We start from the raw sequence: 24,272 nt of genomic DNA on the forward strand, positions 1-24,272 counted from the left end.
GTTCAGATTCTCAACCGACAGCTTCAGTTAGAGTGGACCTGAATGCTTTAATATCAGGTCCTGGGACCAAAATGTCTTCACTGCTCTTTTGCAAATGGCATTGGCGCTTTTACTCCATATTTAGTAAATCCCAGGAGAACTGGAACCATACCTCTGTTCACTGTTAACTCCCAAGGTTTAAAATAGAGTCTGCAATCTAGCAGATGCTTAATAAATTATTTGTTAAATGAATACTGAATTCTTACAGGACGACGATTGTACTTTTTCCATTCCCAGCACTTACTATAGTGTTTGGTGATTACAGGGGTTTCAACATGTGTTCAGTGCTCTATCACAGGCTTCCTCGAGTGCAGAGTTTAATTCTGCATATCCTTTCCCCAAAACAGAGGAAATATGAAGTTGGGAGGCTGCATGCAATTAATACCATGTTTTCTTGAGAGCGGATATCAATTCTAAAACGTCTGTGGGATTCTCAGTACTATATGTGGGAAAGATGATGGGCTCCAGATAACAGAGGCAGGACAGATACCGTCAGGAAGATAGACTGGCCAGGCTGGATTCTAGGCAGGGACTGAACTCTTGGCATGGGAGGGGAAAGTTTTTCCTGTTCTCCTGCCCCTACTAAAAGCCAGAAACCAGCACCCTCCTCCAGCAACCTTTCAAAACTGGGTCCTAAGATCTTGGTTTCCATGAGATGGGAAAGATACAGACAGTGACACCAGAAGCCACCTACAGATTTGTTAAACTTTATTTCCTCTGAGTCTCTGGGGAGGCAGCAGGGATGTAAGGCGAAGTGGCAGTAGCTGCAGGGGCCTGAGCAGAGCTGGTGCTGGGAGGGGCCGACATAGGCAGGACGAAGAAGCGGCGTTTAAATATTCAGGGCTGAAAGTCAGCTAATGGGTCTCCTTCATCTGTCTCTGGATTTTGTGCAGCATCTCCTGCATCCGCCGCAGCTGGAACAGGCACACGCATCAAAGTGGGGCCTCTCAGAGTCCTACAGATTTAGGGAAATGCCCCCCTCTAATCCCTTCAGTCAGGCCCTTGGTAGCCCTGGGGTGTGATGGGGTCCTTGGGTAGAACCACTAATCCACCAATCCAGGGTCCAGATATGTACCAGGTTCAGGGATATTCCTATTCCCAAACCAAGACAGACAGGTTTATGATTAAACAGGGGTCCTCTCAGGCCGGCAACCCCTACCACCCCATACTACCCTCACCTCCTCATCTTTCTCTCGGATCAGCCTCTCAGTTTCTGGATCTGTCCCTGGTGGGACGGCAGGAAGGGGAAAGTCGGTACCACTCTCTAGAGTCAGTTTGCTGAAGGGAAGGGGGAAAGGAGGTTGGTAAGGGTAGGGGAACCCCAGTACCTGCTTGGACTGAGCCCAGAGCCTGCGGAACAAAGGAAGGGCTTGGTCTCATCCGAGGTGGCGCTTGGGACCCCACCCCTGCCAGCTCCGTCCTGGCCTTTGGCCATACTTGCGATTCCGTTCTTTCACCACCAGGCGGGTCATGCTCTGGATGCACTGTGCCCGGTAGTTCTCATAATGTGTCTCCCGCGTCACGTCCTTCAGGTCCTGCATGTGAGTACGCACCAGCATTGTCCTCAGCTTCACAAAGTCGCAGTGCCCTGGGTTTTCCACTGCACAGCAAGGCTAGGGGTCAGCCAGGGGCATGGGTAGAGGAGACCCATGGAGGGCAAGGAGATACCCTGGTCACAAGCTCAGAGCTTTACCTTCCACGATGCCCCAGGGGTAGAGCCGGCCCCGAACTCGACGCCCTCTGGCCTCTACCACAGTGTTGCTGCCAATGACAGCAAATGGGATGCTTTCCTGGAAGAAGTTAGGGGTGTTTCTCAACACCCCCATTCTCACCTGTTCCTTTGTGCCTGCGTCTTCATCTTCCTCTGCTTCGTTCTAGGAAACCAGGGTCCTCTTCCACCCCAAGAGCCCCTCCCCGTTGCATAGAATTCTACTCCCTCTTCCGCCCAGAAGAAACAAGCTGGGAAAGGGATCCCTGGGGTGGCCCCACCTTTAGGGCCAGGTCCTGTGATTTGAAGTCCTCATCCTCATCAGAGTCACAGTCTGGGAACTGGTAGACCTTGATTCCAAAGTGCTCAATCTCCTCCCGGATCTGGCAAACACACGAGGGGCCCATGGTTCTGGAGGGACTCCAACCTTTCCAGAAGCCCACCTGCTCCCTTCCCCCACCAGCTGCCCTCACTTTGCGTTTCTTGCGCTCCACTTCAGGAGGTGTCAGTGTGTCCGCCTTGGCCAAGATAGGCACGATGTTGACCCGCTGATGCAGGGCCTTCATAAATTCAACATCCAATGGCCGGAGCCTGGGGAACAGGAACCTGTGACCACCTGCTAGTGGCAGCCCTGCCCTGGGTAGTCCTGGCCTGTCCCCTTGGCAGCGCCTGGTGGGGCCAGGAGCACCAGGCTCAGACCGTACCCATGGCCGAAGGGCGAGATGAAGTACAGGCAGCAGTGCACCCTGTTGTCTTGAATGTTCTTGCGGTTCAGGCCACTCTCATCTCGGAAATACTGCTCAAACTGCTGGTCGATGTATTCGGCCACAGGCTTCCAGCTGGGGCAGGGACACAAGCAGAGAAACTGTGCAAGTGAGGACTGCCTAGTGAGCTCTGGGGCTACAAGGAGTCCACGCCCTGGGCAGTCTTTGCAAGACTTTGCTCTTCGCCGACTTGCTTTACCGCATCTTCAGGGAGGTACCTGGGTGGGTCATGGTACATCTCAAACATCCTGATAGAAAATCAGACTAGGCACATGGGCAGAGGTCATTAAACCCTTAGTTTGATGAGAAGAAGAGAGCCCAGGTGACCAAACAAAGCAGTAAGACTAGCAAGATGCGGTGAAAACCAACTGGAGGCCAGGGCAGCCCTAAGTCAGGTTCACAGTTCAGCCTCAGGGCCTTTATTCGAGTGGGTCCAGCCTCTCCTGCACCTCTCCAAGCCCACTCCGTCCTTCAAAGCCATGTCCAAGAACCATCTCTTCCACAAAGGTTCCTGTGACTATACCAATGCACACTGCTCTCCTTTCCCTTCACCACACATGAAGGTCATATACATTTATGGTATATATCATCCATATGTATATTCAACATATATATTCAAGAACCTCAGTTTTCAAGTCTCTTGCTCTGCTGTTCCTGAGTTTTGTCTTCACTGATAGATGCCCTGATAGGTGGACATTGTAAGTATCATTATTCTCATCTTATACATGAAGAAGTCAAATCCAGAGCAGCTGAGACTTAATGCAGATCATTTTAGCCAGCAAATTCTCTACCCATCCAAGTGCCTGGGCTCTGACTCCTAGTTCAGTGTGTTTGCCACTACACTGCCTGACCCATTTACTAACCTAAGTTTTTGCCTGATTGACACACATGCCAGAGACCTGCCCCCTCTCCTCTCCCACTGCCACTAGACTGTAAGCTTCCCAGTGACAAGGATTATTCATACTTGCTCTGTATCCCTTAAAATGTCCAGCATGGGCTGGACACCTAATCTGTGCTCAGTAAATTCTTGCCGCTGACTAAATGGGCACATGTGCGGATACACTGTAAACTGGGAGGGGCCGGGCGAGGGGAATTATTACTACAGTATGGAATGTCAGAGGAAGTAAGTAGACCGATTGAAGGAGGAAGCGCTACTTGCTAAAGCAGGAAACAGGCGTTGGTTGGGGCTAGAATTTCAAGGCAAGCCCAGTTGGCTGAGACATATTCCTGGATTAGGAAGGGTGATGACATGGAGGCCACCTCAGTCCAGCAGGAGTATTTACGGGGACCATGCACTACGTACTAGCCCAGCGCTATGGCAAGAATGTACGAAGTGGCCCTCCCCTCAAGGCTTCGATCAAGAAGCTGAAGGTGAACCAGCGTGCTGAGCCAAGGTCTCATGTTGTAATGATAAAGCATGTGAGGCGGGTTCAGAGCACAGAAGGATCTGTAAGATTCCGATCAGTCTGGGAGGCAACCATCCAGGGCCAGCTTCCTGGGCGTGTGACCTGTGCAGTCACATGTGGGCCCTGAGCTCAGAGGGGCCACACCTGGTTCACTCTCTGCTGTGGCCATCTTGAAATTCTTTATCATTTTGAACAAGGGACCCCACACTTTTCTTTTGCACTAATCCTGCAATTATCGTCTTTAAATTCATGAGTGTTGTGTACACAGCCTTTAACAGTTTTTAATGCACATTTACATGCATCTTTCTGGGATGATTTTTAGATCAACTGGTAAAGCCAGCATTTTTCAACTAAAGAAATGGAAATGCAGTCATTCGCTCAAGATCACGCAGTTACTTAATGCTGAATCAGGATCTGAGTTCTCAGTCCAGGAGTCTCAGCGCCACCCTACCTAATGTTCTTAACAAAGGCACCACCACCTTTTCCCCTGTTTCTATCCCCATTCTCCTCTCATCTACTCCCTTAGGTCAGACCACTATCTAAGCATCTTTCTAGTTCTTGAAAAAAAAAATGTCAGGGATGACTGGGGAGGTGGGCAGGTGTTGTTGTTTAGTCACTAAGTCGTGTTCGACTGTTTTGAGACCCCATAGACTTAGCCCCACCCCACTCTAGTGCTTTTGCCTGGAGAGTCCCATGGACGGAGGAGCCTGGTGGGCTGCAGTCCATGGGATCGCTAGAGTCAGACATGACTGAGCGACTTTACTTTCACTTTTCACTTTCCTGCATTGGAGAAGGAAATGGCAACCCACTCCAGTGTTCTTGCCTGGAGAATCCCAGGGACGGGGGAGCCTGGTGGGCTCCATGGGGTCGCGTAGAGTCGGACACGACTGAAGCAACTTAGCAGCAGCAGCAGCAGACCTAGCCTGCCAGGCTCCTCTGTCCATGGGATTTCCCAGGCAGGAATACTGGAGTGGGTTGCCATTTCCTTCTCCAGGGGATCTTCCCCACCCAGGGATCGAACCCGCATCTCCTGAACTGGCAGGCAGATTCTTTACCACTGAGACACCAGGGAAGCTTGACGGAGGGGTGGGGAGTGGCGAGTAGCCACTTTTCTTTTGGCAGGTAGCCCAGAGGGTGCTTGGAGTTTAAACGCAGTTCCACCCACACTTTCCTTTGCCTCTTCTTTCTCACCTTCCCCCACCCCTCCAGGCACTCTCACCCCTTTAATAACTTGCTTGTAGCACCTAAAACGTTGCTGGTGAAAGGAGCAGATGGAGGGAAGGGGGCCGTTATTGAGCACCTGCTCTATGTCAGGTCCTCTGCTACATGTTTTCACATGTTTGCTTCTTGAGGCTCCTCCCTCCAAAGAGGGGGTGCCCTCACCCCTATTCTAGAACTGTAGGTCAGAGTCAAAGGAACACTAGAAGTCATCTATCCCAAGGCTGTCCCTCTCACCTGACAGAGGAGACAGCTGTCCAGTAAGGGGCAGGGGCAGGCTCGAGGGCACACAGCCCTGCTTCCTGACATCGGGGATATGTCTGCACCTCTGTGTGCGAGCGTAGGGAATGGGCGGGCTGGGGGCAGGCTCTGTGCTTGGTCAGACCTACCACTCTGTGTTGTTGACGGCGTCCCCAAAACCTGGTGTGTCCACAATGGTAAGCCGCAGCTTCACGCCCTTCTCTTCTATGTCCACAGCGTGCTTAGTGATCTCCACCGTCTGCATGATACGCTCTGGAGAAGGGGGAAACTGAGGCCAGGGCTGGGGCAAGGACCTGCCCACTGGGACAACATGGCCCATCCCAACCAGCCCTGCTGCCCAGGCTGCCTCACCCACCCTGCCCCTTCCCCGCCCCCTGGGGCTGCCTGGGGCCTGTCTGTTCTCTGGGAACCAGCGAAGAGCACATTTCCCAACACAGGAAATGCCGGTGGCTGTTGGCTCCGGCCCCAGCCTCTTCTCTGCTCCGGCCTCTTTTCTCGGATTCCTGGAATCCTTTGGGGGGTCAGAGAGGATTCTGGCCCCTGCCCTGCTTCAGCACCCAAGTCTTTAGGGAGCTTGCTGGTGGGCTGCCAGGCTGGACAGCCCTCTGGAGAGATGTGGCAGGCTCTCTAGGAAGCCGAAGCTTCCTGTATCCCCCAGACCCCAAGTGAGCTCCATTTCCCAGGTCAGCTCTGCCCGCCTGTCCTCACGCTCCTTCCCTCACCTTCTGCACTGAGGAGCTTCCGGTCCCGGTACAGATCCGTGAGGAAGAGGCTGTTGACCAGCGTGGACTTCCCCAGGCCCGACTCTCCTGACGGGGGAGACAGGACAGAGGCACCAAGTCACAGCGGTCATCAAGAGGCCACCCCACTGGGCCGAGTGTGTGGAGGAGCTTCTTGCTTATCTCATTGGGAAGAGACTAACCCAAACACAGCAGAGCTGGAAGCAAGCAGAGATGAGAGCTCATCCAGCCAGTGAGGCCCAGAGAGGATAAGGGATTCCCCAGGGTCACACAGTAAAAGGCAAATGTTAGGAACCTGAGGGTTAAGGGTTCTCTGGACCTTGTCAATGACCCCTCCCCCACAACACATAGGATACAGACTTTGGATAGGATATGGATTTTGGGCCACCTACAGCTTCTGGCTCTTCTGCAAAAAGGCACAGCCACTTACTGCTTTCTCCTGCCCTGGCCATACCCCAGTGGCTCAGACAGTAAAGAAGCCGCCTGCAATGCAGGAGACCTGGGTTCCACCCCTGGGTCGGGAAGATCTGGGTTCCACCCCTGGAGAAGGAAATTGCAACCCATTCCAATGTTCTTGCCCGGAGAATCCCATGGACAGAGAAGACTGGCGAGCTACAGTCCATGGGTTCACAAAGAGTTGGACACGACTGAGCAACTAACACCCATATACCCCCCCAACACACACACACAGACCATCCCCACCTGAAACGCCTCTTGCCCAGCTCTGCCCGGCCCCTGCTCTACCTGCCACCATAAGGGTAAAGTCAAAGCCTTTCTTCACAGACTTCCGGTGGACCTGATTGGGGAGGGTCGCAAAGCCCACGTACTCCTTGTCATCCTGGGGGACAACAAGAAAGCAGAGTGCATTAGAGCAGAGGCAGAAGGACCCCAGGACCCAATGCCAGCCTTCTCCCCGCCTCTTGGGTCTTTGCCCAGCCTTCCAGGATCACTGCCACACTCCTCTGAGGCCCCAGGTGGGGCCACCAGCTGGGCTCCTGTCCCTGCTGACACTGTCGGGTTCCAATGCATGGGGGGCGCAGGGGTGACCCCACAGAACTGGGGCCAACACAGGACAGAGCACGTCTCCAGCCACATGTGGGTGCACACGCACGCGCGCGCACACACACACACAGACACACACTTCTGGGGCTCCCTCAGCTCCCTCCCCAGGTCCTCCTGCATCAGCCCATGGCACAGACGGGGGCTGGAGGCTCTACCTCGGAGGAGTCATAGGGATCGAGCTTGCCCCACGGGCTGCGGGGCCGGGCTGAGGGGCTGAGGGGGGCTGAGGCAGAGAAGTACTGCTGGCTGTCAGAGGGCTGGGGCCACGAGGGGGGTTTGAACTCCAGGTCATCCTGGCAGAGGTCTGAAGCCTGGGGCCTCGGCTCCTGGATTTGGGGCCTGGGCACCAAGGTCTTGGCCTCTGGTGGGTGGTAGGTCTCGCTTCCTGGGAAATCCGTCACGAACTTGTTCAGTTCTGCGTCATCCGAGTCCTCCAGAAAGCGCTTGATCTGAGGGGCAGGGGCGGGGTGGGGTAGGCGGGTCGGTGGCAGGAAGGGAAGAAGGAAGGAGCAAGATAGGAGAAGGCGAGAGGGAGAGAGGAAAGCACGTGTGGTTAGAAGGGAAAGGAGCTGCACAGGCGGCCAAGCCAGAGGAAGCGCTCGCCACCCTCCCCTGCTTACAGGCCTCCCGGCCCGAGGGTCCCGACAGCAGGAGAGACCCCAGGGAGCAGCGGCAGCCCCCGGCGCCCCAGCAGCCGCTCTGGGGACCCAGCAGCTCCGGTCTCCATGCTCCCTCGCAGCAGGGTGCTGGTCGAGGCTGCCCCTCCACGCCAGGGCCAGGGACTGCCCTAGAGGCCAGGAAGCCAGGCCGAATGAGCGGAGCAGACAGAGGCATTAGAGCGGAGAGGAGAACGTGGCTCAGGATGGAAGGAGAGTGCAGACCGTCAGGACGGGTAGGGGCGGGAGGCGGGAGGGAGCCAGGGCGGGGAGAAGGGAGCCTCCAGCTCCGGGCAACTTAGGAGCCAGCAGGGGGCTCCTCACCTCCGGCCGCTGCAGCTCTGAGCTCCGGGACTGGGAGCCGACTCTCCCGGAGGTGTTCACTCCCGGAGCGCAGAGCAGCTGACCTGAGACCCCTGACTCCAGACCCTGAGCCTGGGCTCCAGGGGCGAAGGGGAAACGTGCCAGGGATGCTCGTGAGGAACCGGGTGAGGGAGGGTGGGAGGACACTGCAGACAGCCCCCAGCCGTGAGGGTTGTAGAGGCGGAGGCACCCCCGGCTGCCCCCTGCCCCCTGCCCCGAGCTAGGCTTCAGCCAGAAGTACCGGAGGGGGTCTGGCCTCGACGGTGAAGCACACGGCGGGTGGGCAGACAGTGGCTGGCTCCTCTGCGGAGACCTGTTCCCCCACCATCTCCAGCTGGGAAGACAGGCCACGTCCCCCTTACTCTGACCCTCAGTTCTAGACCCTGAAGCTTCCTCTCTCCTTTGGGGGCCGGCCCCCTTCGTGGAGTGCCTGGCGGTGCTGGGCTCAGCTCTGCCTTACAATACCCACGTGCCACCCCCAGACAATGGACAAGGGCCGGCTTCACAGGCTGACTCACCCCCTGGGAATCGGCCAAGCTAGTGGGGGCTACCCCAGACCACTGTGGAGTCCCAGTCAGGGGAGATAAGACAGCCACCGTCTTCAGCAGGTTCCCGGCTACAGCGGGAAGAACGGAGGGATGCAGTCCTACGCACTGCCAGCTTTCTGCAGAGGGAAGGGACTAGAAGGGGGCTAGAGGGGAAAGCCGCCTAAGAGCTACTTCTGGGCTATAGCCTCTCAAGTGCCCCTGCCAGCTTAGAGCCACAGTCTCCAGGGCTTGCCTGGACAGGAAACTGCCCGTTTAGCCTGAAACTGGAACCAGCGTGTGGGGGCCAAATGGACAGAAGAGACTGTCCTGAGGCAGGCCTGACCCAACTGGCTTTTTCTCACCCACAATATCTTTGGGGGCCAGTGGGGTGACCATTCACTCCGGTTTATGTTTGCTGTCATAGCAGAATTGTCCCTTTCCACTCCTAAAAGGGTCCCAGTTCAGACGATTAATTATACAGCGATGGGGAAGGGATGTGGGTGGGGGGCGGGCGGAGTGTGTGTGACAGGTCTTGTTTTCTGGCAGCCCAGGAGTCTGGGGAATTTGGGGAAATCCTGTCCCTCTGCACAACCCTACAGGAACCCAGAAGTCTGTCTGGGGGGCAGACTGAGGGTGGGAGAGAGGGGACTGTCTCCACCTGGTTCCACCAGGAGCACTGAGCAGAGGGGCAGCAGGGAGGGGAGGAAGGAAGGCCCTGACGGGGACCCCCAGCCTCCTGCAAACCTTCCAGGAGAGCCGCCAGCACCACTCTCCCTCCAGTGAGCATGGGAGGGACCCACCAGAGCTCCAACCAAGGGGTCAGGACGCCAGGGGCCTCATCGGCCCCCAGCTCTGCCACGGACCCAATCCTTCTGCCACAGACCCAAACCTTCTCTGCCTTTGAGCTCCGATCCAGCCAACGCAAGGGAGAAGACGAGGCAGGTCCACCCTTTCCCGGAGCAGCCTTACCCCAGCTTCAGCCCTCTCCTCAGGGACAGAACCGCCTTGCCGTCCCAGGGAACGGTCCATGTCCCACGCTTCAGACTCCCTGTCAGCAAGCTCTAGGTCTAATTTTATCTGCCAGGCAGAGTTCCTCACGCACAGAAACGCCTGGTCTTGATGCTTTTGTAACCCGGCGTCCTGACTTGCTCCTCTCCCTTTCTCTCTGACCACCCTGTCTCTGTCAGGGGCCAAAAAAGCCTGTGGAATGTCCTTCCCCACCCCCTCCCTCCTCCCTTCCCTTGGCTCCCACCCTCCAAGGACAGCTCAGCTGCAGCGGGACCGCTGCTTTCCTCTGCAGTCCCATCCTCCTCTGATTGGCTCCCCATGAGGCCTGCCCGCTGCCTGCCCTGGTGGGCACAGCACCAGCTTCCCAAGTCCGTCTGCAGGCTCCTGATCCACTTGGCTTCTCTTGTTAACCCCCAAGGACGCCAAGGCCTGTCGGGGGGTTGAGCCCTGTCCCCAAAGTGACCTGGTCCAGGAGACATCATCCCGAAAGGATTCTGACCTCTCTTTTTCACCTTAACTTCAAGCAGTGCTGAAGTAGGGTGGGGTGTCCTAAGCCCCCTGCGTGTAGGTTCTCATGGGAATGGACCCACTTTTCTTCCCAGTGTCGCTGTGGGTTCCTCCCAGCAGAGAACTGCACTACCTTCAGAAATTGCCTTCAGAGATTTCCCTGCGGAGGGCCCCAGGCGCAGCGGGGCCTTTGCCACTCAGACGCCTTCCATCCTGGGATACCTGCCCTCTCAACTCAGCCAAATCCCTTCCATCCCCCCCGTCAGTCTCAGGGAGTCAGCTGCTAACGCTTGGTCTCTGTGGGGCATGACCTCAGGTGGAGGAGAGGCTGGCATCCCACAGGCTTCCAAGTTACCTATCAGGTGGGAGACGCATAGAGAGGGACCTGGCTGGGAGTGCACGCGTGGAGCACCTGATTGGCAGACAGCAGGCCAGTGTTTCTGGTTTGGCTAGAAACACCCTTTGTGATTCTGAACAGTGTCTTAATTTCAGGGCCTTAATGTCCAAATGTGAGTGGCCCTTCCCTGTCCCAGGAAGGCTGACACCCAGATGACAGGTACACCTCAAGCTGCTTTGAACCTGGGGAGAGAAGGGACAGCTCAAGTCACAGGATGGTTTTTAACATGAGCCGGTCATTCTTTCTGTATGCCAATTAAGCCCTCCTGGGAGGCTCCCAGGCTGGGGAGCTCTCCCCACTGATCTCCCAAGCACCTGGGTCCCTCATCTCCTTTCACAAAGAGACCCTCACAGACAAGTTTGGCTTGTCACAAACACGTCAGCCTAAAGACCAGGCTGGCTTGAGGCCAGGGGCCTGAGGCCGAGGACTCTGGTCGTGATAGGGTGTCTTTAATTACAGAGGAACAGGCCAATTACAACTCAGCCAAGTTGAAGCCCCAAGACCTCATTTGAACTGAACTTAATGTGTGGCAGAAAAAGCCTCCCTTGGCCCCTGCCCTAGGGACAATTGGCACTACGAACAATCAGAGCTCCCCTCGGCTCCCACCCTGGTACCATAAGTTGTCTGTCCCCACGTGGGGAGAAGGATGCAGGCAGGGATAAAGGCAGGCACCACTTGGCCTCTCCCAGGAACCCCCCTTGGGGAAGGTCACAATGTCACCCAGACTTCCTGGCCAAGACTTGGGCCTCGGCCTGGACACAGCTTGACAGAGGAGAGACCAAAAGGTTGGCCTGTCTAGACCTGGAAGCTCCTGATTCCACAGGGCCCGGGAAGCTCCTTTCTGGAGGCTGCCCACAGCCAACATCCTGCCCCACAGGCTGGCGACAGACCTCCTGCTGCTGTAAACAGCCCATGCCTCCCACGCAGAGGGCAAAGGCGAGGGGGCTTCCAGACCGGGAGCAGAAGCTGGCACAGGGCCTGAAGGCCCTGACACCCAGCACAGTGTGTTTGTGGCAGGCTCTGGCCTTGAGGGCAGGACAAGAGCTGGCATCCTCAGTCAAACCTCAACACTTCCTACCTGGGGGGTCTCCAGAGAGTCGGGCTGGGGTTACTGCTTCTCCGCCCATCGCAGGCAGGTGGCAGGAATGAGTTCCCTCCACCCCTCATCACTGCAGAGGGACCTGGTTTGGGGGGGTGGGGGGGGGTGCCAGGTAGGATGCTGCAGGAGGAAGATTCCCTAGGGTCCTTATCTCAGGGGCAGAGGGACGTAGGATGCTGGCTGGGCCGCCCTCTCTCAGAGGTCCCTGGGCAGAGGGTGGTGTGGGAAGGGCCTAGGAGCGGCCCCTTCCCAGACGGTGGGGAGGAGGGCCCAAGCGTCTCACCAGCCCTCTCGGGGAGGCAGGCAGTGTTTGTGAGCCTCCTGTGTATTTTCCAAAGGAAGTTGCTGCTGGTCCCTGAGCCCTGGCTAGGTGGGGGTGAGAAAGGGTCACCCAGGTAACAGCTGACCCAGGCAAGGGCGGGGACCCTCAACTCTGCCCCTGCCGGACTCGCTCGCCCCAGCCCACCTGCGCGTCTCGACCGGCGCCCTCTCCCCACCCTTCACGGACCCATCCCTTCGCCCAAGAACCGGGCAGCACCCCGGGGCCGGGGCCCACTCCGTGTCTGCTCGGATCAGGAGGAGAAACTTGGGAGCAGCGACGCAGTGCCGTCCGCCACCCGAGCCTGCCGGTGCCCGCGGCGGGCGACAGCGCCTCCAGCCCCGTGCAGCCGGGGCTGCAGCGCCGCGGGTCTCAGCGAAGCCGCCCGGGAGCGGCGGGCCCTGTGCGCCCAGCCCTGCCCCGCGCCCGCCCGCCTTACCATGGCTGCAGCCCGGGCCTGGCCGGCTCCGCCTGGACAGCGCCCGAGCGACCCGCGGCCGGAGCTGCGCGCCGACCTCGCCGCACCGCCAGCCCCCTCCCGCCGCCCGGAGAGCGGACCGGCTGGGGGCGGGGCCCGCAGCGGGGGCGGGGCGGGGCGGGGCGGCCCCGGGGCGGGGCCTGCACCTTTGCTGCGCGCGGGCTCGCGCTGGCTGAGCCTGGGGACTCTGGCCTGCGGGTGGGCCTTGCAGCTCGCGACCCCCGGAGTCAGGATGCGGAGAGGCGATCAGACAGAGCTTCGCTGGTCATCTGGCTCTCCCTGAGCCCCTCAAGAGTGGCCTGCCCAGGCGGCGCAGCACCGCGGGGGCTTGAGCCGGTCCCCAAAGAAAAAGGAAGGGCCCACCTGGCACCCCCTAGAGAAGCCTTTGGAAGGACAGGGGAGTTTGCCCCGTGGGTTAGAGAGAAACAGTTACCCCGGAGAGTCCACAGGGTTTGTGGGAATTGAACCCAGCTGCTGTCCAAGTTACTGATCGTCCATACCCTCTGTATACCTCCTAAGGTGGACGTCAGAGAGTCCCCACCTCCAGCCAAGCTGTGAAGGAGAGGCAGGAGGTTCCCTTCGTGCACCCTAGATTAAAGATTAAAGAGGATTTGCTGCATAAACTATCCTGGGATCATCTGCTGGAAGAGTGGAAGGGAGAGGCCGAGTGGCCTTTCTGGGCAGTGAAGCCTTGCCTGGGGCTGTGGAAGGTGCAGGGGGCCTCAGGAGAGGCCAGGCTGGGCAAGCAGGTGAGATGCTGTGGAGACAGATGCTCCAGCAGCTTTAGAGGCATTAGAGGCTCAGGAGGGTGAGCAGCAGCTCGCAGAAAGTAGACGCTTGGGGCGGGGAGTTGGTGGGGATTTCCTGAGCTAATACGGGTCTGAGCTGGTTAGGCTTCTGTAGAAGTTTCCAGAAGCATGCGCCTCTGTGACATCTAAGAGTCCTCCTCCAGGACAGACTGGGAGGCCCCAGTACACTTTGGACAAAACTAAGGCCACACATGGTCCCCTCTATTGGTAGGAGTGCCAGAGGCCAGCCTACACTCTGGGTCTGATTCACGGCCTGGTGATCTTGGTTGAGATCCGTCAAACGCAGCAAAAGAGAGGGATCTGTCACACTCAGCTGGGTACCCCGATGAGATCAGATTCAGAAAACATGGGGCTGCCATTAAATATCTGGCAGTGGTGGGAGGGAGGAAAGAAGGGGTGTCATTCCTTAAAGAAGTCAGGGCATTCAGGAGCCAGCAAGTCAAAGAGAAAACTTTCTATCTGGGTAACCTCACTTCACCTCTCTAGGCTCAGTTCCCATACCTCAAAATGAGGGAATTAAACTAAGCTAGAGACCAGCAGATTGGCTCCAATGAGAGGCAACCTCTGAAAATATAGGAGGTTCCTGGAAAAGGTCCAGGGCAGATCAGGAGATATGAAGCTCTACTCAGGAAAACAAATACATAAAGGAGTTCCTTTCGAGAGAAACCAGTGTCTGTTGGAAGTCTGCAGAAACGGCAGCACTTGCTGCCGTTGGATCCAAATGTCAAATTCGAGCTGCACAAAGCCCCTCTGTTGGGATCTAGCTGCAGCCACTAGTTACCATGTCTGCACTCCTCATAGGAAACCTCTCCAGTATTTCAGCCCTCGAGGCCTGGGCTGGGGGTGCTGGGCCCAAGGGAGAAAGCCTACATCAAGGAGGACAGGCCCCGTCACAGAGCCTTGTTTTTCACAATCATAATGTGCCTCCTCCCCGCCACCCCGGTTCTGGCTGCTGTCCAAGCATGGACACAGACACATCTCAGCTAGCAGCTCACCCTCTGCTGCAGCTGGAACCCCAGGCTTTGCTCTGGCACTGGCTGCCCAGACCCCAAAGAGCCCTGTTTCATGAGACATGTTGGTGCCCACTTGCTTGGAAGGCAGCGAAGCCCCAAGAGAGACTGGGAACCATGAAACTCATCTCTAAGCCAAGAATCTTGGGGTCTTGATGGCCATAGGCCCAGCATGAGGCATGGGCTGGGCAAAAATAAAAGCCTAAGACAGACTTTGGGTCACTCTACCTACACAACCCCACACGCTCACCCTGCTGAAATTCAGGAGTCTCGGTGAGAACTTGGCCTGTGAATAAGTCCCTGAGATAATTGCCAAAATTATCTCAATGTCTGCAATTCCCTTCCCTTCCCTGTGTTTCTGAAAGAGAGGACTGTTCTACCCTCAACACCAACTCTCATGTTCTGTCGGGACAGGTGGAGTTGGACACTTGGAAGCAGGGCTGAGATACAGCAGCCCTCATACGAGTCACTGACCACTGAGTGCTCAGTACCACCTCCAGCCAGCAGGTAGCCTGGCCAACCTTGCCTCAGTACCCTCAGCTCCTGGGGCTCTGGCTCTCTCTCCCTCTTGAAATTCAACATCCCGGGAGTTCCCTGGTGGCCTAGTGGTTCGGATTCCACGCTTTCACTGCTGGGGCCTGGGTTCAACCCCTGTTGGGGAACTGAGATCCCGCAAGCCATGCAGGCAGGAAAAGAGAAAAAGAAATCCAATATCCCACCAGGCATTGACGTCCTTGACTAGAGTAACATTTCTTGGATACTGCTGGAGTGAGGTATTCAAACCAAGTGTCTGGAGATTAGACACTTGTCTCGCACGGGGGTAACTCTTCTGGGAAACTTGTATCTGCAAAAACAGCCCCAGCCTGCTGTCCTGGGCTCCTTCCACTTAGGCCGGGCCAACATGGTCTGTATGGAAACCTCCTGGCCCCGCCTCCACTGGATCTTTGCTGCCCAACCCTGGGTGAAGGGTGCACAGCCCAGAGATGTCAAACAGGGATGCTGTACTTGGGCCAAGGCAGGGCCCAGATTCAAAGCCAAGATTAAAGAGTAATTACCACCAGAAATCAGGATTTCAGATCTGCCTGACTGGCAAAGGCCACTTTAGTCTCTCGGTAGCAGTTTCCTTTAAGCGGTGCAAGAGCTAATAGTACCTGTGCCCCAGAGGTGCTGAGTCAGTGATAATTTAAGTCAGTGAGCCCTGGCGGAGCCGAAGGTCTATCTATCTCTGGGTTGTATCTTTCAAGGAAACCTTAGCCAGTCTGTACATCAAGGTCTGAATAGAGAGGCAAGAAACCAAAATACCCTAAGCCCCACTCCTTCTCTCATTGTTCCCCAGTGTTCCATGATCCTGGGACAGGCGTGAGATGTAGGCGGCAAGGTCAGAGAACATGGTGTTTCCTGGCACCTGCTGAATGGCTGCAGCAAGGGACAGTAGCCAGCCAGAGAGCCCTTCCAACATTCTCTGTGCAGCAGGGCAGGGCACAGGAGGCCCAGGGGTGAAGAGACCTACACGCCTCCTAATACTGCTACCCACTGTGTGTCTGACACCCTCCAAGGCCCCCCTCCCTTGACCTTCCAGCCTCTGCTTAAATATCTTCCCTGGTCAAACCCTCACTGACTCTTAACAACTGCCCTTCAATCTTTGGGTGGTGAATTACCAACGTCTTCATTACTGAGCCAAAATCTGCCTCCTCCTGGTCGTTCCCCTCCAAGTGCCTCCATGCTAGAAGCTTTGCTGACTCATTGCCCTGGACTTTGTCCTTTGATATTCACTTCCTTTCAAGTGACCCATCTGTATGCTTTTCTCTCCAGGTCAACCACAAGCCCCTCAAGGACAGGAGAATGTTTTCTATTTTAACCTCTACTCATTTCCACTCAGCATATATGCCATGTGATGTCTGTCTAGGTGACCAGGCCTCTGCCCCCAAGAGATGTCTGATCAATATGGATGGACTGAGAGTATCCACTGATTAGTTTCCACTCTGATTTTGGAGGACAGACAAGCCCCAAGGCTCTGGGCTTTGCTGACCCATAGCCTGCCCTTTAATCTGGCAGTTTCCCAGCTCACACCCACCTCCCAGCCTCTCGGTTCAAATGCAGAGACACAGATCTTACCCCTACTACAACCTTTGCTCTCACAGTTCTTGATATCTAAAGGTGCTGCTGAAATATCACCAGTTATCTTCCAGGAACATGTGACTACAGAAAAAGGGTTTATATACCACATAACCCTTGAGGCAAGATGCTCCCCAGAGACTGAGCAAGCTCTGAGCCTTGGTGTCCTCATCTCTGAAACAGGGAGGAAAAAGTCTACCTCGTAGGTTTGCTATGAAGAGTTACTCAGACAACGCATGTAGTGTTGGGAGCATCACTGAAATGAATGGTGCCTACTATCTCAGCTAACACCAAAATTATCAACACCACACCAGCAACTGTCAACTGTGACTATTTCAAATGCCTTCCCTCCAAAGAATTAGGCACGTGCTTGTGTAATGGGTGTAGAGGGATGGGAGAAAAGCCTTCAAGTGACACTGGAATGACCACACTGCCACCAACTGTGGAGGCAGCTTCTCCAGTTAGCCAGCGCTCTATCTCTAGAGAACAGGTCTTGGTTTCAGACTTACTGAACTGAGTTCCCCAAAACAGCCACTGCTGAGATCCCAGGAGCGAGATGATTTTGCCAGCGGTAGGTGTGCCAAGGAAAGGGCTTTGGCTGGCCCAGCGCCCCCACCCAGGGTAGGAGTCAGCGCACCCCTCAGGAACTGCCTCCATCCTGTCCCCTCCTCCAGGCTGCCCTCAGCCCCCAAGGGGCAGCTGTCTCCTGCTTCTCCCCCCACCAACAGCAGCTGGGCCAAAGGCAGCTGAGCAGAGGCGGGGAAGGGGCATGGTCATTTCTGCTGCTCTGGGCAGCCTTCCTCTGGCTGAACAGCTGTCAGATGGCTTCTGCATTACTGACTTGCTTCTGCATCCAAGTAGGCATCTGAAGCGAAGCTCCCTAGTCGGCTGGGGTCCACTGCCTCTCATCTTCCTTGAAAAATCCACCATTTCAAATACCACCAAAACACTCCAACAGAAATGTGTGATGTTGGAGATGGGTTCCAGGCAGGGAACCAAGTAGCTTCTGGAAAGGCACTATCAAGTCCAAAACGGATGTGGCAGATCCTTCCCTACGTGTGCTCATTCTGGGCGGAACTATAAGCATAAAAGGACTTTGCCATCAAGCTGGGGAAGAAGGCAGAGCATCTTCCTGCCCTCACTTTGTAGACAGAGGAAGTGATCTGCCTGCGTCTCCCACGGGAGGTAGAGCACTATCCCCCTGCCCTGTGCTGCCAGAGGCGCTCACTGAGGTGCCACACCACCTGTCCTAGGGCGACCCACTGTCCAGGTTCGGCCAGCACTCAGGGACCTCCCAGGAAGCAGCACTTTCAGTGAGAAAGTCAGGAACATCCAGGGCAAACCCTGGGAGTTGGTCAACCTAGCCTGTCCCCAGAATAGCGAGTCTGGGCCGGAGGTCACCAGCCTCCCACCCTGCTCTCGATTTGGCTGCCCGTGGTAGCTGCAATGAACAGGGTAACATCTGACAGGAAAAGCAGCGGGGTGGGGAGGGTCAGGCTGCCATAAAAAGCCTCCCAAGGTGTCCTGCCCCATTTTCAGCAGCTTTGCTCCATCCTCTCAACAACCCCCTTTCCTCTCAACTCTGAGCCTCTGTACTTAGCAAGAGAAAATGAGGCGAGCAAAAAGATGGTTCTGGGGTTCCTTTCAGAGGGCCCATATCCGAGGATTCTGCTAACATCCCCAGGAACACAGAGCCTCCTGTGCTGCTCTACCTGAGCAAAGCTTCCTTGCGGCTCCGGAGCCGATGGGAAGCTGGCCATCCCATCCCCAAGGCCAAATGACACGGCTCCCTAAAGGTACTGAAGTCTACCGTAGGGAACCCTGAAACAGCCTCCTCTGGTTCCTGGCCTGTTTTCCAGAGTTGATTCCTTGCCTGACTGATGGATGTGGCAGGGAGTAAACCCCCTTGTCCCTTGACAGCCCGAGAAGGCACATCCAAGGGCAAGTCAGTTAGCTGCCTCAAGGACACAGGCTCTTGGGACCAGGGCAGCCTCTCCCAACAAGAACTGCTTTATTCCAGGGAATTCCCCCAGGGCTGTGTGAGAAGACAGCCCCCGCTGACCCCAGAGGCACCCTCAGGACCTTCCTGTTAGGCTGCTGCTAGTGCTGATACAAAAAAAAACAAACCCTCAGGAATGTTTCTCTTAGTCCAGCATAACCTCCTCCAGAAGACTCCATCCCTAAAGTCCCAGCCCAAGGATGAGAAGCATCTGTCGGTCCTGCTCCTCAGATAAAAACTTTGAGGGACCGCCTGGGAGGAGACTGACATGGAGAGACAGATAGGCAGAATCACGCTCTGTCCCCAGCTACAGACCCTGGAGGGTTCATGAAGCTCAACAACAGGCTGCCGTCCACGAGCCCGGCGCCGTGGTGGGGCCACCAGAGACTTCCTGCCGGGAGTGGAATCTGGAACAGACTCCACAGTCCGCCTGGCTTCTGGAGGAGAGGGGCCAGAGGACACCAGCTCCCCAGAGTCTCCATCCCGGGACCACGCTGCTGGGGGACAGCCTGAGGCCGGCCTCGCCTGTGCGTGTCCTGCAGGGAGAGTACCAGGCCCACCTCCGTGTCGCCCACTTCGAGTCCGGAGAAGACTGGCAGGCCCTGTTGCCGGCCGGAAAGCCTTCTCTTGCCGGCTTCTGGGGACAGCTCTGCTGCTGAGCAGGGCTGGAGAGCTGCAATTATGGAGACAGGATAAGAGCTATTTTGGGAAGGAGCCGTCGTGCTGCCAAGGCTTTTGACTTCCTAAACTAAAACAAGATGCACAAAGAAGAGGGTGAGGGTGAAGACCAACAGGGAGGGACTCTGTCAGAAGCATCCTATCCAGAATAAGGGGAAATATAACCCCTTCCCGGAGGTAGATTTGCATCAAGGGGGGATCAAGAGGCTGGCTGCTAAGCTCTCCGAGCCCTGGCTATGGGAAAGAGTAGTAACCTGACCACCTCCCCCACCGAATTCCCTGCTGACTCCCTCTCACCTAAGACCTCCCAAGAGCACTTCTTCAGTCTGTTGCATTTCTTTGGACCTTTGAGCACAGGTGATTTTGTATTGTTGTTGAAATATTTCCTGTCCATGTCTCATCTCCCCATCCAGACAGTAAGCCAAAGAACGTGCGTGTTGTGCGGCTTCGATGGTTTCCCCAACAGTGCCTAGCAGAGTGCTAAGCTTCTAATAAAAATTGCTGATGGAAGGAAGGGAGGGATAAAGGCAGGAGAGAGAGAAGGAGTACTGTCTTGCATGGAGATAATCTAAAAGAAGCTGCTCCCACCCAGAGCTGAGCTCAGGGTAGAGGGCGAGATAAGCAGCACGGCAGAGGGGGTGGCAACCCCATTCCTGGCACCTCCCCTGCAGCTGTGCCGTTATCAGAGTTCAGGCTGTTCTGCCTCCCAATTTTATGTACACACACATCTCATTTGTTTTCTATCTGCAGTCAACGGTCCATCCTGGGCTAGTCCACGAATGGGACCCATTACAGGCCATGCTGGGCTTTGGATAAGGGAGAGATAAGGCAAGAGAAAGAATAAAGGCAAGAGGGCTTGGACTGTCTTATCAGACACGGGTCAAGAAGAATGAAAGTACTTAGAGGAACAACACGCTGTGAAATCAGGACACTCTTTGCCAAATTCAGGACACGGGGCTGCCGAGAGCAGAGTTCACCTTGTCCCTTTCCAAGTTAAGGACTCAAATAGTGCGTAACCCAGAAAAGCAGCCCCTTTGTGGAGAGCCCTAGGCCAGAGAGGGGACAGCCAGTGGGGATGGATCCAACCTATGGCTCCCCAGACAGTCTTCCCACAGAGAACCTGGAAGGATTTGTCGTTTGCCAAAAGGTCTCTACTCTTTCTCTCCAGTGTTGCAGCGAGCTCTGGTGCCTTCGTGTGAATGTCTCTCTGGAGATGCCACCCCATAGGTGCCCAGGTTGGCAAGCGGAACACTTCAGCCCCTGCCTCTCTGCCAGGTACCCACATGCAAAGAACAACCTGCCCAACCACAGGGAGCACCTCTGTCTGTCTGCTTTCATATCTGCTTCCATGAAAGGGTGAGAGGGGGACTTGGATCAGGGGGAGCACAGGAAGACTGGAAGTAACTTCCCGGGGGCGTTCTTACCTCCTCATCTGTCATAATGGAGAGAGTAGAAGCCAGGCATTCCCAGGGGGCAGCAAATGGAATTCAGAGAGTGCCAACAGGAGGGGAAAAAGAGAATTTTACTAAAGACGTCCAGTGGACTTGGGCATAACCTGGCCCAAATTCCTTCCTAATCCAAAATGGCCCAAATAAAAACAGCTAGCATGTGTTTCCAGGCACAGTGAGCACTGTGCTTTACATGTAATAGCTTAGCGAGTCCTTGCAAGAACCTTCAAAGGAAGCCAATAATAGATGGGGGAACTAATGCCTGGAAAGGTAAAATGACTTACCCAAGGTCACAGTCAGAAAATAGAGAGACCAGGGGTCACACGCAGTAATATAGCTCGAGTCCTTATTCTAAAAACCTCTCCTTTGTGGAGCTTTGCTCCCTCTGAGGGGCAGAGCTGCTGGGGGGGACTGGGACTGCATCCCAGGGCTCTCCCCTCTCTAGAAATGTCTTCATCCAGAGCCCTGGCCTCCCTCACGCTCACAGGCTAGAGTCTGTTGTCCACAACACTTGAAGCAGGAATTCCTCGGCACTAAGATACTCGGTATTAAGATTGACCCCGGCCTTCCCTCCCACCAGAGAGGTCAAGAGCACAAAGTGAATAGGGGGTGGGCTCAGCTCCTGGGGGTTCTCCAGTTGGCTGAAGACCCACTGATGTTCTTAAAGGCTTTCGCCTGGACATCCCTGGAGATCCTGCTTTGCCCACAGCCAGTAAGTACTTCCCCGGTCCTGGGGTAGGGGTCTTGAGGAGGGTTCTGAGGAAGCAGAGAGACACACAAGGAGACCCCTCAAGCTGCATTAGTTTGGAGTTAGTCCTGAGTAAGACCGTGATCAGGCAGTTTGTGTTAGTGGGGCTTTTGACATTTGCTTTTTAATCACACGATAGGTTAAGACCAGCTTGTCTGAAAGGCCATGGGCTTACATCATTCTCCATTCCCAACGTGACTACTTCCCATCAAGAGGAGACTCTTGAAAATGAAAAGAGATTCCAAATCCCAAAGGAATGACTCTAATGGTAGGATTTTAGGCAAGGTGAGGAGCTCCTCTGCCCCTGGGGTCAGAGCCCCGGCAGGCACCGTGCTGACAGGCCTAGCTTTGGGATTCAGAGGCCGCCCTCCCACCTGTCCTCCTGCCCCCCAGCCCCCCAAAGAGGACCCACGGGAGGGAAAGCACAGACCTTTTAGCCACCAGAAGACACGATTGTACATTTCCTCAGAGACATCTGAAAGTAACAGAGATTGTTGCTTTTTTTTTCTCTCTGTGGGATGCGCCCCCCGCCCCTCACTACTTCACGGCTCCCTTCCTAGCTCTACTTTTCTCCACCCAAAGCTGCCCTCAGCCCTTGGCGCTCTCCCCAAGAGGCTCCTCCAACCTAAGACCAAATGCCGCGTTCCCGTCCTGCTGCCCCCCCTTCTCCCCCGCTCCCTCGTGCCCCCTCTGAGAAGCCTAAGTCCCAGCTCATTTACGCCCTACCTTCTCCACTTGGTTGCCAGAATATTTACCTGAGGACCTCTGTTCTCTTTACCAGCCCTCACCCAGCTCAGTTCTTCGTCTCTACCCCTGGGAAGTAGCTTCCCACCCTGCAGACCACTCTCTACTACCTTCCATTGAAAGGTTAAGCAGCGTTGCCTGGAAGAGTCAATGCCTGACGCCGGCCCAAGCATCGTCATCGGCGTCATTAGCTTGGAGCTCAGAGAAGCTGGTGGGGAAGGAAGGGAGCAGTGGGCTCAAGGATGGGTCTAGCTTTGGCACTGGCGGGAGGGCAGCTCTGAGGCCCAGAATGAGGAGGGGGACCTTTCTCCCACCCCGGCGTCCCACCTCACTAAATCGGGGCTGCACCTGGGCAGTCCGCTTCTGCACATACCCATGAAGAAAACACTAAACCTTTGAGTGGGGTGTCTGGAGGTGTGCTTGGGGGCCTGCGGCACTTCCCTCAATGGTGACGGGCTCGGAGACTCCTTTGGTGATGATAGTGGAGATGGACTTGCCTTCTCTCTCTGGAACATCAGATCCTCACAGAAAGGGCTGGTTTCCATTTCAAAAAAAGGCAGTGAAGGGTCTGGGGGAGGAGGGGACTTGGGCTCGATATCAGGTGTTGTTGGCCGACTGTTGGGCATTTCACCGTCAGGGCTGAGTAAGGCCCACCACGTGGAGTCTGGCCCGTATCTCGGTAAGCACCGAGGGGGCAAGGGCCGAGGGGTCAGTTCCAGCTCTACGCGGACAGAGTGCTTTCTAGAAGAGGGCTCCGGAGGCCTGAGTGTGGGTCGTGGGAACTCATAGATACTGTCTGAGGGTTTTGCGATATATTGCTTGTATTCGGGCTCCGGAGTGGCCAAGACAGAAGATTTGCGGGGACTCTCAGATGCTGCTCGAGACGTCCTGCGGGAAGCTGACTGTGCCCCGGGGGAGATGGTGACCCTACGGCCACCCTCACTCTCTCCGCGCGCTGAGGGCTTCGTGCTGGGCTCCACTTCTGATGGTGTTAAAACCTTTGGGGAGAACTTGATTTCGTTGTACACAGAGGGCCTGTGGCCAGGCTCAGGCTCAGGGCGCATCGAAGCCTTGTGTCCACTGTTCAAATCTTTAAGGACAGAGAGTGTGAGGGATGATTCCAAGTTCACACTTCTACGCAAGGCCTTAGGTTCTGCATAAATTGAGTTCTGACGGCCCGTGTCAGATTCTGGCCCAGGAATTCTTCTCTGGGTTGACCGAGAGTCTGGATAGGTGCGGTTGCCGCCACGTTCTGGGCTAGGGGGTCTCCTTGGTGATCTGATATCCCCAGCAGTCACATTCTTTCGAATGGGCTCAGTTTGGACTGCTTCATCCTTTGGGCAAATCAAAGGCCTCCGGGGAACTCTGACCCCTTGTGGGTATTGGACCTTGGAGGGTGGCTCGTCTTCTAAGAGTGTGAAGTCATCCTTCTGGTCGACAAAACTCAACCGGCGAGAGGATTTGGCCTCTGGAATTAACGAGAAACGATTACTGATGTCGCGTCCTGGCCTGATCTCAACCCCTCTTCTAGTTGCTTCCTCTCTGGACGGACTGACATTCTGCTGCATCTGACCCGTGTAGAGCATCGACTCGCCCTGAGTCAGCTTTCGAGAAGGAGAGGCCTGGCGGGATGTATCAGTTCTGGATCGGGTCTCGGTTCGAGGGTTGGGTGCTCCAGAGGGGCCTGGCCCTGACTGAGGGGAGCTAGAGCGAAGGTAGTCTGATGATAAATGGAGAGCAGTGGCGTGCCCAGCTTCTGATCTTCGATGGCCTATTGGGATCGTGGAGGCTGGACCACTCCGCTGGCTCGAGGAGATAAGGTACCCCTGTCCCCGTTGAGGGGTCATGCTAGTAACCTCGGCCCCTTTCTGTGTTGAAACTGCTACCCTGGACCCAGTTTTATTTGTCTTGACCACATGATACGTTGTGCCTCTTTGGGTAGAGCCCATATTTTACCAGCTGGCTTGTATTCAGGGTCCTAACAAAGCCTGAATATTTATCCTCAGTTTTAAAAGCTGCTGTTCTTGCACTCCCACAAAAGTGGCTGTTGTTCTCCAGGTGTCTCTACTAGTCCCCTTAGCTACCTGCCTGGTGATGTCATAAAGGAAGGAGCCTCCTATTAAATATTCTGGCATACAGACACAGTTCTTCAGACTCTCAAGCAGTAAC

The 24,272-nt window shown here is 55.6% G+C and overlaps 1 protein-coding gene across 7 annotated transcripts; it reads right to left on the reverse strand.

The window, feature by feature from the left end:
* Positions 1 to 730: 730 nt before the first annotated feature.
* Positions 731 to 24,096, reverse strand: SEPTIN4 (septin 4). 7 transcript variants are annotated; one of them, XM_070772541.1, is made up of 14 exons: positions 22,477 to 24,096; positions 21,790 to 21,834; positions 20,588 to 20,595; positions 7,354 to 7,647; positions 6,881 to 6,974; positions 6,119 to 6,205; positions 5,525 to 5,648; positions 2,452 to 2,586; positions 2,221 to 2,338; positions 2,029 to 2,130; positions 1,733 to 1,829; positions 1,477 to 1,639; positions 1,218 to 1,317; positions 731 to 953 (listed from the first exon to the last, which is right to left on the reverse strand). In XM_070772541.1, the coding sequence occupies exons 1-14, from the start codon at positions 24,050 to 24,052 to the stop codon at positions 894 to 896; spliced, it is 3,003 nt and encodes a 1,000-aa protein (XP_070628642.1). In that variant the 5' UTR covers positions 24,053 to 24,096; the 3' UTR covers positions 731 to 893. The 7 variants fall into 7 exon arrangements, with proteins under 7 accessions (XP_070628642.1, XP_019837632.1, XP_019837636.1 ...); XM_019982073.2 differs by lacking the exons at positions 20,588 to 20,595; positions 21,790 to 21,834; positions 22,477 to 24,096 and adding an exon at positions 12,514 to 12,639; XM_019982077.2 differs by lacking the exons at positions 20,588 to 20,595; positions 21,790 to 21,834; positions 22,477 to 24,096 and adding an exon at positions 12,514 to 12,558 and having other exon boundaries at positions 7,604 to 7,647.
* Positions 24,097 to 24,272: the final 176 nt, after the last annotated feature.

This window comes from Bos indicus, chromosome 19, assembly GCF_029378745.1.
Source record: "Bos indicus isolate NIAB-ARS_2022 breed Sahiwal x Tharparkar chromosome 19, NIAB-ARS_B.indTharparkar_mat_pri_1.0, whole genome shotgun sequence".
NCBI classification, from domain to species: Eukaryota; Metazoa; Chordata; class Mammalia; order Artiodactyla; family Bovidae; genus Bos; species Bos indicus.

Excerpts from the sequence above, each read along its gene's own strand:
- SEPTIN4 (XM_070772541.1), bottom strand. The coding sequence starts at position 24,052 with ATGGGCTCTACCCAAAGAGGCACAACGTATCATGTGGTCAAGACAAAT. Across the intron at positions 2,587-5,524 it reads GCCGTCAACAACACAGAGTG|CTGGAAGCCTGTGGCCGAAT; the intron begins GTAGGTCTGACC and ends TCCCTGCCCCAG. Across the intron at positions 1,640-1,732 it reads CCCCTGGGGCATCGTGGAAG|TGGAAAACCCAGGGCACTGC; the intron begins GTAAAGCTCTGA and ends CTTGCTGTGCAG.